Below are 12,211 nucleotides of genomic sequence, written 5' to 3' on the forward strand. Positions count from 1 at the left end.
CAATAATTATTATTTCATTATTCATCGAGTGACATGTGCGATTTGTTTTAATGCAAAATGCAATCCAGGGAAATACGATGTAAAGCCATATAACATGGGCTTTTACTTCCCAGTCACGTCAAAATTAGTAAAAAAAACAAATATATTTGTGAAATAAATATTGTGAAGGCATCTTAAACAGAACATTTGGCAATTCAAACGACTTAATTATACGTATCTATAATAGGCGAAATCGATGGAGCCCGATGCACTTGAAACTGGGAATTTTTTAAACAGAAATCGTGCTCTGAATAGATATATAATGATTAGTTTTTTTTCTCTTGAGTTTAGTTAATTATTCATGTGTAGAAATACGCATTTCAATATTCTGTATTCATACATGGATTATATATGATAACTCGAACCTATTAAAATGTATAAGTATTGAATACGTTACCTATATGAAATATATATAAAATTGTATTGTATAAGAGATAAGACGACCAGATGTGACCGCGCTCTGTCTCATACTATGCTTTGTATTGGATTTTGTCAACATGTTGACTCAATTAAGATGATTTATACGATGTTTATTCGGCTATTAGTTCAGTTATTCATAACCATGTTAACTTTTCCAAGGCGTCTCGTGTAAAAATTGAGGAAGTCGGCCGATCGATCTTCAACAACATTTTCCAGCCGTGCAAAGAAATGATAAGAAATTATCACGCGCTCAAGTCACCAGTCGATGAAAGATGCAATAGGAAAAAAATTTTATATGAAAATGTATTAGAGGAACAATCACTTTTCTAAACTAAAAAGGTATCTTCCAGGTGGCAGCGTGTAAAAATATTCAAATTCACAAACGGTCATTGAGTTTCCACTCAAAAAGTGGCTAACCTAAAAAAAACCACAGCGCTTACACCCAAGGACTTCAATTTGCACTTTCGATGATTCCAAAGTGTGCTAACCACTACAGTTATAGGGATTAGGATTCTCACAGGGCGGAAGTAATATTTGAAGAGCTATTTTCATCCCTTCGTTTATTGATTTAAACATTTATGAACAAAAACCAGCAGCGCTATTAAATAATCCTGTCTGCCTGTTTGCAAGATTGATCTGAATAATAAACGATAGTTCCCTTTGTGTGTTAATATTTTTTATTTCTGACTAATAGGCCTGCTGCTGCATAAAACTCGATATCAAACTCGATTCGTAAAAGTTAATTGATCGTATAACAACGCGTAGTTTATAAGGTAATGATATCTCTGTCCTGTCCGATGTTGGTCAGAAAAAGATACGTCGGGATCTTTTTCAATTCTATATTTTCGAAAGATACTGCTGTTAATCTAATCAGATAAACTCTTCTGTTATTGAATTTAGATTTTTATAGGGTATCATATTATCATCTAAACCCAGGTTTTAAAAATGTACGAACCCTCGAAAACCAGTTGTCCCAACAAATATACACTCATATTTCTACGCTCAGCTCGAATGAATAGAACAGATGCATTTCATTACAAAATTGATTAACGAATCCAATCTATATTAACCTGTCAAATACTGGTTGCTGAATTTATTACGCATTATATTGTAAACTAGTTGCTTCGGCAAAATTATTGATAACGGATTACATTTTCCAGTGTGGATCAGTTTTAATTTATATTCCGAGTCAGGAAGCTTATGTTATTAATTTGGTAAGTCATGTATATTTACATCGGGGCTGTGTTCTCGCTTCTCGGGGTAAAATAGAAAAAATACGGATGGAAATTTGGAGGTCTCTTGGAGGTTCGAACCCGTGTCTCTCATCACGCTGAAGACAAGCGTACCAACCATTAGTCTATATGGAAGTTAGTCCACTTATAGACAGTGGTTGTGCGGCTTAACATATTTACATAACACGTATTAACAACATGCAACTTGATAATGAGATCATTATTATTAACTATAGAAACATTTTCAGGGTTGAGATTTTTTCTTTATTTTGTGCTCAGTTATATGAGAATACAATAGAAATATCCGTATGGGTTTTTAAACGATCGTTCAGACTATGCATACATAGACAAGTGGTAAAACAGCTCCAGACTAACAGCAATTAAATTGAAGGACAATTTGTTAGATTCGTGACCGCGAATAGACCTCACTAATTAACAATGATCTGGAGCTGTTGACACGCATGTCTCTAGTTATGCAAATTTTACCATTGAATTATGATAATATATTCATTTCTTTGAAGTATATATTAGAATATTATTTGTCTAGTGGAAACCCTGATTAACCGTCTAAAAATCAAATCTCTCATCAGTTCATGATCCTCGCAGTGCGTGTATTGGTAACCGTTTTTCGTATTTCGATATTACTTCAGATAAGCTGTTATTTTTAACAATTGATGAAACATTCCTGGTCAAATAAAGTTCAAAGGAGCATATATCTACTGAAATTATGATATTTTGTTTGATTTAAAACCATTGTCATGGTCGTATTTACAAACAATAAGCGGTTTGAACAGGTTTCAGCACAAACACAAACAGAATTTTCTATTCGCCCTGAAATCAACGCGAACAGTGTAACTAATGCTGGCTGTTATCTCGTGGCATATTCTTTTTTTTTACTTCCCTGATTGTGACAGTATTACACCTATCACAATACTTTTATTTTTTTTCTGCAGATAAGAATTTCTGAAATAGAAAATGTCGACTGAGGCCGCAAATACGTGTGGAAAAGCGCAGACGACAGTTGTACCGCCGAGACGACCCCAGACATCAGAAGAGACGTCACGACCTCGCCTGAGTTCGCAGGGCAGTTTTCATGAATGTACCCAACACGACACAGCCTGCGGGGCTGCCGTGGTAAGTATTCAAGAAAATATGTCGATACATATTTTCAGAATTGCACATCTTTGATATTTTTTGTTCGTATAATTCAAACTGTCGTGTTTAGGCAGGATGCAGTACGTGACCTGTACCAAATCAACACACACAATGATATTCAAACAATTTCCTGTTTCTTTTAGTTTTTTCTTTTTTACCATTTGTAGCATATTGTATATCTGGTATTACTGGTATTAAGCCCTGGCCTATTTTACCGCTCCTGATTTTCTTAGTTTAACCTATAAAACTTTTTTCCCCGAACTTTTTCTCACTTTCACTCGCTAAATTTTTCGTTTCGAATCCCCAAGTTTGTCCAAATATTTTAAGTCGGTGTGATTTCCTATAATAGACTTCGTCGTTTGTAAATATATATATATATATATATATATATATATATATATATATATATATATATATATATATATATATATATATATATATATATATATATATATATATATATATATATATATATATATATATATATATATATGATAATTATTTTTCGGGTCATTCATAAACCAGTATTTATATCTAGTAATTATGCTATGAATAGATGAAGTAACGCATAGCTGCCTGCTCAACAGTACATAATATATATATGCAGACCAGGGTTTTTTGTGTTGAACTGAAGGACTGTTTTTAGTACGAAGGAATTGAACATTTAGCTGCACGTACTTTTAAATCTTTGTGGTTTGCTGTAATAGATTACATCATACACATTTATTCACGTGATGTTGAACCGTTCGGAGAATTTATTCGGTAATACGTGTGTAACACTTATTCTTGAAAAGTCGAAAAGTTTACTTTTGAAACGTGCAAATACGATTTAGAGAACAAAACAAACCAAATGTTGGCGATAAAATCTAATCATTACTGTTACGATTTATGACGAGAATTTACACTACTGCTGATATTACGGATTTACAAGTACAACCAGCTAGCTATATATAGTAGACTAGAGGAAGCGTATTACAGCACTTCAAATTCAGCTTTTCACCTACAATTTCGGAGACTCAACTACTCGTGGATCGAGTATATTTACAACTATCGAGACAATAAGTTAGTAATAATTCGCATTTGCTGTGATCAATAAGTGAAAATAGTGTGGCAGCTGGAGAATTGTGAAGAAAACCTGTTCGCAGAGAGACAGAGAGAAAGAGAGAGAGGGGTCCACTAGAATATACAGAGTGTTGCAGCTTCATCCAGTACATATGCTAGCGTACTGTGTACTTGTGTGTGTATTTTTGATTGTTCCAAGTTTTATGTCACGCAGCTGAGAGGCATAGAAAATAATATCGGTCCTCTGTCGCCATCTGGTAGAAATACAAAAAGCAGGAATCGACTGATTTTGTTACGGACAACACAAAAGCACGTTTGACTCGAACGTACGAGTCTAGACTAATTACTATCAAACATACATTGACTCGAACTCGTAGAAAAAAGCTCAGCTTGTGAGACGTTTTACTGCGAAAGTTGAAAGATCGAAAAGATGTCGGCCACGGATGTTGCAGTCGCCGAAGATAATCACCAACACGCTGAGCCAAAGAAATCATCCGGATTGTTTTCTTGTTGTCCGTGCGTTTCCGGCGGCAAGAAAAAGAAATCGGCGGCGAAAAAGTCGAAAACAACCGAAGAACAAAACGATGCAAATATCGTTGTAGAAGATCAGATAACAGTGGAAAGAGTTGATGCAGTGGATGCGGCCATTAAAAGCCCAGACGGACGGGTTCTAGTTGTACTTCCCGACGAACCCGATGAAAATAAAGATAAAAAGAAGAAGAAGAAGAAGGATAAGAAAAAAGATGACGAGGTAACGGGTGCAGACGATGTTGATGTTGAGGTGGAGGATGATGAGGTAGGTGCTTGCTATGCTTTTTTGGACTAGTTCCGGGTACATCTCCCGGGAACTAGTCCAATGGCTGTTACTATCGCGGCTATTACCGGTCTGAGTTGTTTTTTGATTAGTCCATTGTCTTACGATTTTTGTGAAGGCATTTCATTGGCTTCTTGGATAAACACTTCTTTTATTGGTTGAATCTTTCTATCGTCACTTGTGATTGGCTACAGTTTTATTCATCAGTGTTTGTCTCATTATTTTATCATTATTTCGCTGCAGTTCTACCGCTCTATATTTGAGGGTTTCACTCTCCATTAACATATTGACTTTTACCATATATACCATATATGTTGAATATGTTAAATTGCTCGATATTTTTGTTGTAATTCAGGTACCTGGAAATATACGTATTATGTTACGATCGATTCAAAGCGAATCAATATGTCGCCCATTATGTTTTATGACCACATTTCGAAATGTACTTTCGCTACATAGCATAGCAATGAAATTAAGTACTTCTCTTCTGCCAAAGTACGGTAATGAAATATTTATGGATCTGTCTAATCCAAAAGGACAAATATAAATGTTCCTACCATGAAGTAATCACTAGAAACGTTTTTGAGTAATACTTCAACCTCACAATATTCCAACACCTTATTTAGAACCAAGCCAGAAACTATTGGAAATAAGCTATAAAACATCATCAATAATCGGAAGGCTTTTGTTATAAGCATAAGAGAAATTTTATTGGTAGAACTTCCCAGAACATCTGTTGCTTCTATTGATTAAAGCCCGGCCTTATATGTTGATCATACGCGTCATAATTAAGCTTGAGGATTTACGAGTTTCCTGGTGATTTAGTTCAGAGACAAAACTAAAGCTCACGACTCGTCGCTGAAAAAAATCGCATAGTTATTTGATGACAATCTATATAGAACCCTGGTGGTGCCACGGGCGAAGGTTCTATTAGAAGCAGGTCTAGTCTGCTGGTGGATACAGTATTCTCCAGATGTGCACACTCCCTAGCGACGAGGTTATTATTCACGTTGATATACTAGCCTCACTACAGCGGGACACATTTTGCAATTACGTTTTATACGTATTGCAGTAAAGGTATAATCAATTTAGTAGTCGCGTTTGTCGATGAATGGTCGAAACAAGTGGAATCTGGTGATCTGAACAATACAGATAGATACAAGTGAGAATTTACGAAAATGGGAGATAACTACGCAGAAGAAAAAGATATTACAGCAGATGAAAATCCGTTGGTAAATAAAGAAAAGAGAAAGAGTGTAAGCGCACCAGTTCGGACACCAGACGGTAGGATTCACTCAGTAGTTGAAGTTGACGTTGACGACCCATCACAGGTCGGTGAAAGAATGAACGAGGTCCTTAATCTAGAGGACGATAAAGAGGAAGATGTCTTTGATGATGAGAGAAAAGGTGATGCTACGAAGGATGATGATAAGGATGCTGAGAATGATGATGATGATGATGATGATGATGATGATGATGATGATGATGATGATGATGATGATGAATGTCAGGCTGGATCTGCAACTTTAACGAAACAAGAATCCCTTAGTTCGGTGAGTTATTGAAGCATGCGTGCTTTAGGTTTAATGTCTAGTTGTTGACTACGTTATACCTGTCTTACTCTGCCTCCATATGACGACATTCATTTCCCCTTTGTTAATTCAGTACTCTGTTTTTTTTGTATGTATAATTTGACTTCTAAAATAAAGAGGTTGTGTATATAGATATAGTAGCAGTTAACACAAGGTTCCATTTGTTCAGCTGATATGAAGTGTATCGCACACGGCTGTGACGTTATAGATGTATTGGTTATTAATGAATTGATCAATTCTGCTGCGTTAAAAACGAGAAATTAATATCTAGAGAACGACGACGTACTGCGTATATTGAAATCCTACTGGATTAATGTATATATGATTTATTGTCCATTTCATTCCCCGATGATAGACGCCATTTTGTGCAAATGTGCCAAGTTTTATGTCAAACTACATCGCTGCCAGTTTAGCAGAGCAGCTTTAGCGAAGGGGCTCGCTCATTGAGTTAACCCCCCTGGTTAAATTAACGTAATACCACCCTTTAAAACTGACCCTAGATTTTTAAAACGATGCAGACTTGAGAATCAAGGGTTCCTGGTGATTTTGAATTAATAAACCGATGTTGTACGGGGAATACGTAAGGACATCGACTCATGGTGTCACAAGTGTTGTTTGTATATACGTAGATTAGACTGTGTGGACACGAGCTGCTGCTGTTGTATGTCGCGTTACGTCTCGACTGAGATATGAATAATGAGATACAACATATTTAGAAGACGCCTTATAACAGCTGTCATATTACTTCCACTGTAATAATTTAACAATCTATCAATATCGGACATTCAATAACTTAAACAAATTCAATTCATATTCAATAATCATGATCATCCTCTTTATATACCCCACATAGAAACCGCCCCAGAGAGATAGTCTTTGGGATATTCGTTTGAGTAATTCTAAACCTCCTTTTTTAAAAATTAAGTTGAATGCAGCCTAATTTAGAACGTACGTAAAACTTGGTACATTTGTATTTGCACAAAATGGCGTCCACTTCAACTGGACACAATGCTTTTTTCTTTATTGAATATCTAATTCTACCTGCTGTATTTCCAATGCCATGGTATTCTAGTCTATCACATATTGATATAAGCCTGATAATCATCGCGATCCTCTGTAAGTTGAGTTAGTATTTTCACAGTATATGCCCTCAAAATGACGCATGTCACGTGGTACTATTGGATTTGCATCTTGACATCCACATGAGTCACGTGTGTTGAATTTTGCTTTGTTTTTGTTTTTATAGCTTACTGAATATTTCAAAAGCATCTTTTAGTCTATTAGCTCATCTGTTAGAACCGAATCGATTAAGAGATGATGATATAAGATATAATGATGTATGTACGTGAAGATGTGATATCGATGTATTTGTAACAGCTGGTTCTCAGAGACATCAATACTATGTTTCTTCTACTTCGGTGAATAATTTAATATTTTCTTGATGTAACATCTGATGTAGCTTTTGTCGCGTTTGTATTTTATTAAATTCACGGAGTCATTTACGAACCCATTCAAAAAAAGGAAAACTAAAGAACGTTTCATTTTGCCTGATCGCACTGTCCATCAGTCTCGACATTACAGCATCACATTCCTACATGGGATGCTGTATTTATACTCGTCAATATGGGAATGAGTACTTGATAAATGGGCGCGAGAATATACCACCATCATATTCATTCAGGATCGCGTTAAAATTGCATGTCATAAAACTCACTAGCTGGATGACGAGCTTAATGAGTTCAAGTAAAATGTACAATCACACGTCCCCAGCTGACTGTGACTAGCGAGGCTATTGAGGCAACTGTCGATGTAGGCTACACGATGCATGATGTTGTTTTTATCCGGAGGACGAGAGTTTAGTTGAATTCATCTGCCCCGTTAAGGGTTAATTTATCAATATTTCTCTGTTAGTATCGGAAAAAGTAGAATAGTATGAAATAGATCTTACGCTGCAAGGGAAATACGATTTTTCCAGCCAGCTGACAATTGACAGTATATTAAAACCAGTCTTGCATATTTTAGTACAATATTCAGCTGCGAACAGACTCTTGCACTGCTAGAAGCTGTATGTTGTTACTGGCAAAATTGTTTCCATTTGATTGGATCCCGGAAACGATAGATGAGCTGGCATATGACGTAACTGTTCTATTTGACTAGATTCATATAATATATGCATTCGTGCAGTTAATGTTTAATTCTCTAAACAATATTTAATGCGATAAACTTAATGTATGCGTATGCGGAAAATCAGGCAATTTCGTAAATTGCAAAAAATCATCAGGAAAAACAATGCTCTCTTGAGGATGCTGGCGTACGAATCATGAATAGCTTATGAAAGTAGCGCGGTTGTATTTAGTGTTTGGAGACGGATTTCGAATAGATGCGTTGTTTTTATTACTGCGATACTAATTAGCGAATGGCGATAAAGGCGAACAACATCATCGTTTGTTACTGAACCCCAGACAGGGGCTTATGTAAATTGGAAATTCAGACAAGCTGACGGGAATCATATAACACACCACAGTATACACCACATCAGTGAGGTGGGGCTGGTATTGGAAAGTCACCTGAGATCGGTCTCCGAAATCTGAGATCTCAGTGAATTATCTGTCTGTGCCTGCTGTTTATTAGTGAAAATCGAAAACCATGTTCGCGCTATATTAGGAGCTACTAGAATGGTTCTGTATGATTTAACGTGTTTTTAACGAGGGATTTGTAAAATAGGAGTTAAAAATCGAGATATGACTTGTTTGCCGTGTTGTCGATTTTTGTTCGGAATGACTCGGAGATCATCGGCAGCCGATCAGACTAAAGAAGACGAATTGGGTTTAAATTCGTCACCTGCTAATGGAGAATATCGCACATTTAAATCGGCTGACGGGAATAAAGAGAATACTGATGACGATATATCATCGGTACGTTTCATTTAGTTTTGATTCAGGAAATCCGGGATTTATTTTTAGATATGTTTTCTATATACATGTATGTACATGTATTCATGCTTGAAATATTTGAGTTTGTAAATCGATGTTATATGATTATACGCTAGACTTATTAACAGTATCTATCTGTCTGCACCTCTCGCGTCTTCTTTTGTACTCTGAAAATATCCGGATCCAACGACTATTTCATCATCAAAGACGTTTATCCAGTTTTACGTCATTACCTTTTTATATCCAAACAAAGTTATTTTTCATAATAAACTTATGTTGAAAAAATGCTTTGATATCGCGTTATTTCGACTCGTCTTTATCATGTATCAATCGCGACGACTTTTTACTTTGCGATTTATTTTTATTTATACCTAACGATTTTCGATGTTGCTTATTTTCAGGTTGAAAAGACGAAGATATCGTCAATGTTTGAGAATATCGTTAATCACAGCATGGTCGGAGGTGGTACACTGAGTAAAGCCGCAATCACTACACAAGAAGGAAACATCTACGCCAACTGCCCGGCGGATTTCCTGCCCACCGTCGATCAAATACAGCTTCTAGTCAACGCCGTACAGGATCCGAATCTTATACAGGCTGATAAAGGTATTTGCCTGGGAGATATGAGTTTCATGTATAAAGAAGGGAAGGATGCTGAGAGTATATATGGTATAACGGCGGATGGAGACGGCGGTTGTATCATCATTAAAACAAAACGATGTATGATGATAGGTATTTATGATAAGAAGGCTGACGACGCGCGCACCCTCGTCGAAGATTTAGCTGATTATTTGTGCGGTAGAAATCTGTGAGCGAGTCAGTGAACCCTTTCGGTTCTATCAAAACCAACCAAGTGCAGATAATACAAAATTGTATAGAAAGCGATAAAACCAAAATATAAAACATCCCACATTGACGTTTTATGAATATACCTAATTTCAGACGAATAGACCCAAACATCCACGGGTAATAATGATACGAATTTCCCATTTAACTCAATTTATTTTACTGTAATTTGAAAGCAGAATGAATACATTTTTTCTGTGGTATGTTGTCTATGGTTTGTGGGAATAGTTGGATGGCGACCTCTAGATCAGTTCCGTTGTGTGAAAATTACATGTGTTTGATTTTGTTTAACCCGAAATTATCTATTTATGTATATCGCCATTATCCTAACTACCAGTACATAGTACGTCATTTCAATTTGCTTATTAATCTCACAGAGAATCCATTACAGTTGAGTCGATGTTTGTTTTTTCAATTTGCATTTTCATGAACTCAAAGTATTACATACATACAATGAATGAATGTTCAATAAAGGATTTTAGTAGAGCTCGTGTAAGCGCGAACTTTGTGATAACTATAGATTAGTTAGGCCACTAAAATTCTCGATTGAACGTATCATTTCTTTTTCAATATATAATATTATTTTGTTTGATGCGATGTTTGAAAAGGTTGATGGTGTAAATATCTATAAACAACTATACATTCAATCTTATGAATCTATTTTAGATAAATATCGGTGTCGGATTCAAATACACATTTATATAAGATACTATATTTGAAAGTGATTCATTAATTTTATACTTGTTCGTATAGATGTATTACAAATATAAATGTAAAATGCATCGTTTTATCTCAACTCTGCTTATATTAATACAGTTAAGATCTTATATTCGTTCTATATTGGGGCTTAAACTTGATGGGGTTTAAACATGTTTTATTCACTTTCCATAACAAGTGAAACCTCATTCCAGACTGAAGTAAGAACCAGCTCGAACCAGCTGAGTCGAGCTTTCTTATTGGTCGGTTATAGTAGAAACAGCTCGTATTTTCGACCAATCATAGCTTGTTTCGCATTAAGAACACTAGTCGGTTACCGCTATTTGAAATAACTTTTTAAGCCATTTGTGATTTTAATCTTCTATGTGCCTTTTATCTGCTGAATTTAAATAAACCGTCTTCCCTTTACATAACTGGATATCTTGAAGTTTAATCCATCCCGTCAATACCTTTAAACTCATATTCCCATGTTAGTTATTGGTATCATGTATTTTTAAACGGGAATATGGTATTTAATCTTTAATCTTTAATGTTTGCTTGTCTAATAATTATATATTTCAACCATTAAAGTTTATAATAAACTCGAGATATTATATCTTTTGTAAAAATGCCGTTAACTTGTTAATCCCTGTATGGTGGAACTGTGGTGGACATTGTGCGATACAATTTATCAGGAATTTACACCGAAAAATACAGACAAAACAGAATGATTCATGATCAAAACTTTGAGTGATAGATTTAGAGAATAATAGTCAGCTATATCTGCAGTAGGTATTGTATTCCGGGGGTCGTTTCACAGGACGATTTCGGTAATGTCTCGTCAGTATCACGACTATAGAGTTATTCCTTGAAACGGTCCCCCGGTACTCGGGGATATTTTTTGTTAATTGGAACATGTATATATGTTCAGGATTCAGCTATTGAATACGTGTTTTATATCAAAAGTGTGAATCGGACAGATCTTCAATAACATCACACATATTAGCATGATACTTTAAACTTCATGTACAGCGGTAGTACTCGTCTATTCTTGATCGAGGGCTCTCAAACCGTCCCGATATTGCTATCGCTATTTTACTGCGCACAATAATTCTTAGTATATTTTGCGGGTCAAACCCGTTCTAAAATCTCTCTAGGAAGTTCCCACCACTACTCGCATTCAACGAACCCTTCTCAAATGTGCTAATAACTAAATGTACCGAAAGTGTCTTTAAAAGAAAGCTCTTAGTCGATGGGATTGTACCGAACTCCAGTTTGCCGGGAACAGCATTGTCAATCTAACCACGGATTATTTTATCTCAGTTCCGTAGTTGAGAGGGATTGGTACAGTTTCCAGTTTATCAAAGCGTTACTTATGAAAATTTAATTAGTGCGACGTTTTTAAAGGAATGTCCTAAGTCG

General features: G+C 35.7%; 1 protein-coding gene across 3 annotated transcripts; it reads left to right on the forward strand.

Moving 5' to 3' along the window:
• Positions 1-3,456: 3,456 nt before the first annotated feature.
• Positions 3,457-11,366, forward strand: LOC141900045 (uncharacterized). Of its 3 annotated transcripts, XM_074786751.1 has the most exons (3): positions 5,523-6,165; positions 6,199-6,275; positions 9,649-11,366. In XM_074786751.1, the coding sequence occupies exons 1-3, from the start codon at positions 5,901-5,903 to the stop codon at positions 10,057-10,059; spliced, it is 753 nt and encodes a 250-aa protein (XP_074642852.1). In that variant the 5' UTR covers positions 5,523-5,900; the 3' UTR covers positions 10,060-11,366. The 3 variants fall into 3 exon arrangements, with proteins under 3 accessions (XP_074642851.1, XP_074642850.1, XP_074642852.1); XM_074786750.1 differs by lacking the exons at positions 5,523-6,165; positions 6,199-6,275 and adding an exon at positions 3,457-4,704; XM_074786749.1 differs by having other exon boundaries at positions 5,522-6,275.
• The last annotated feature ends 845 nt before the right edge of the window (positions 11,367-12,211 follow it).

This window comes from Tubulanus polymorphus, chromosome 2, assembly GCF_964204645.1.
Source record: "Tubulanus polymorphus chromosome 2, tnTubPoly1.2, whole genome shotgun sequence".
NCBI lineage: Eukaryota > Metazoa > Nemertea > Palaeonemertea > Tubulaniformes > Tubulanidae > Tubulanus > Tubulanus polymorphus.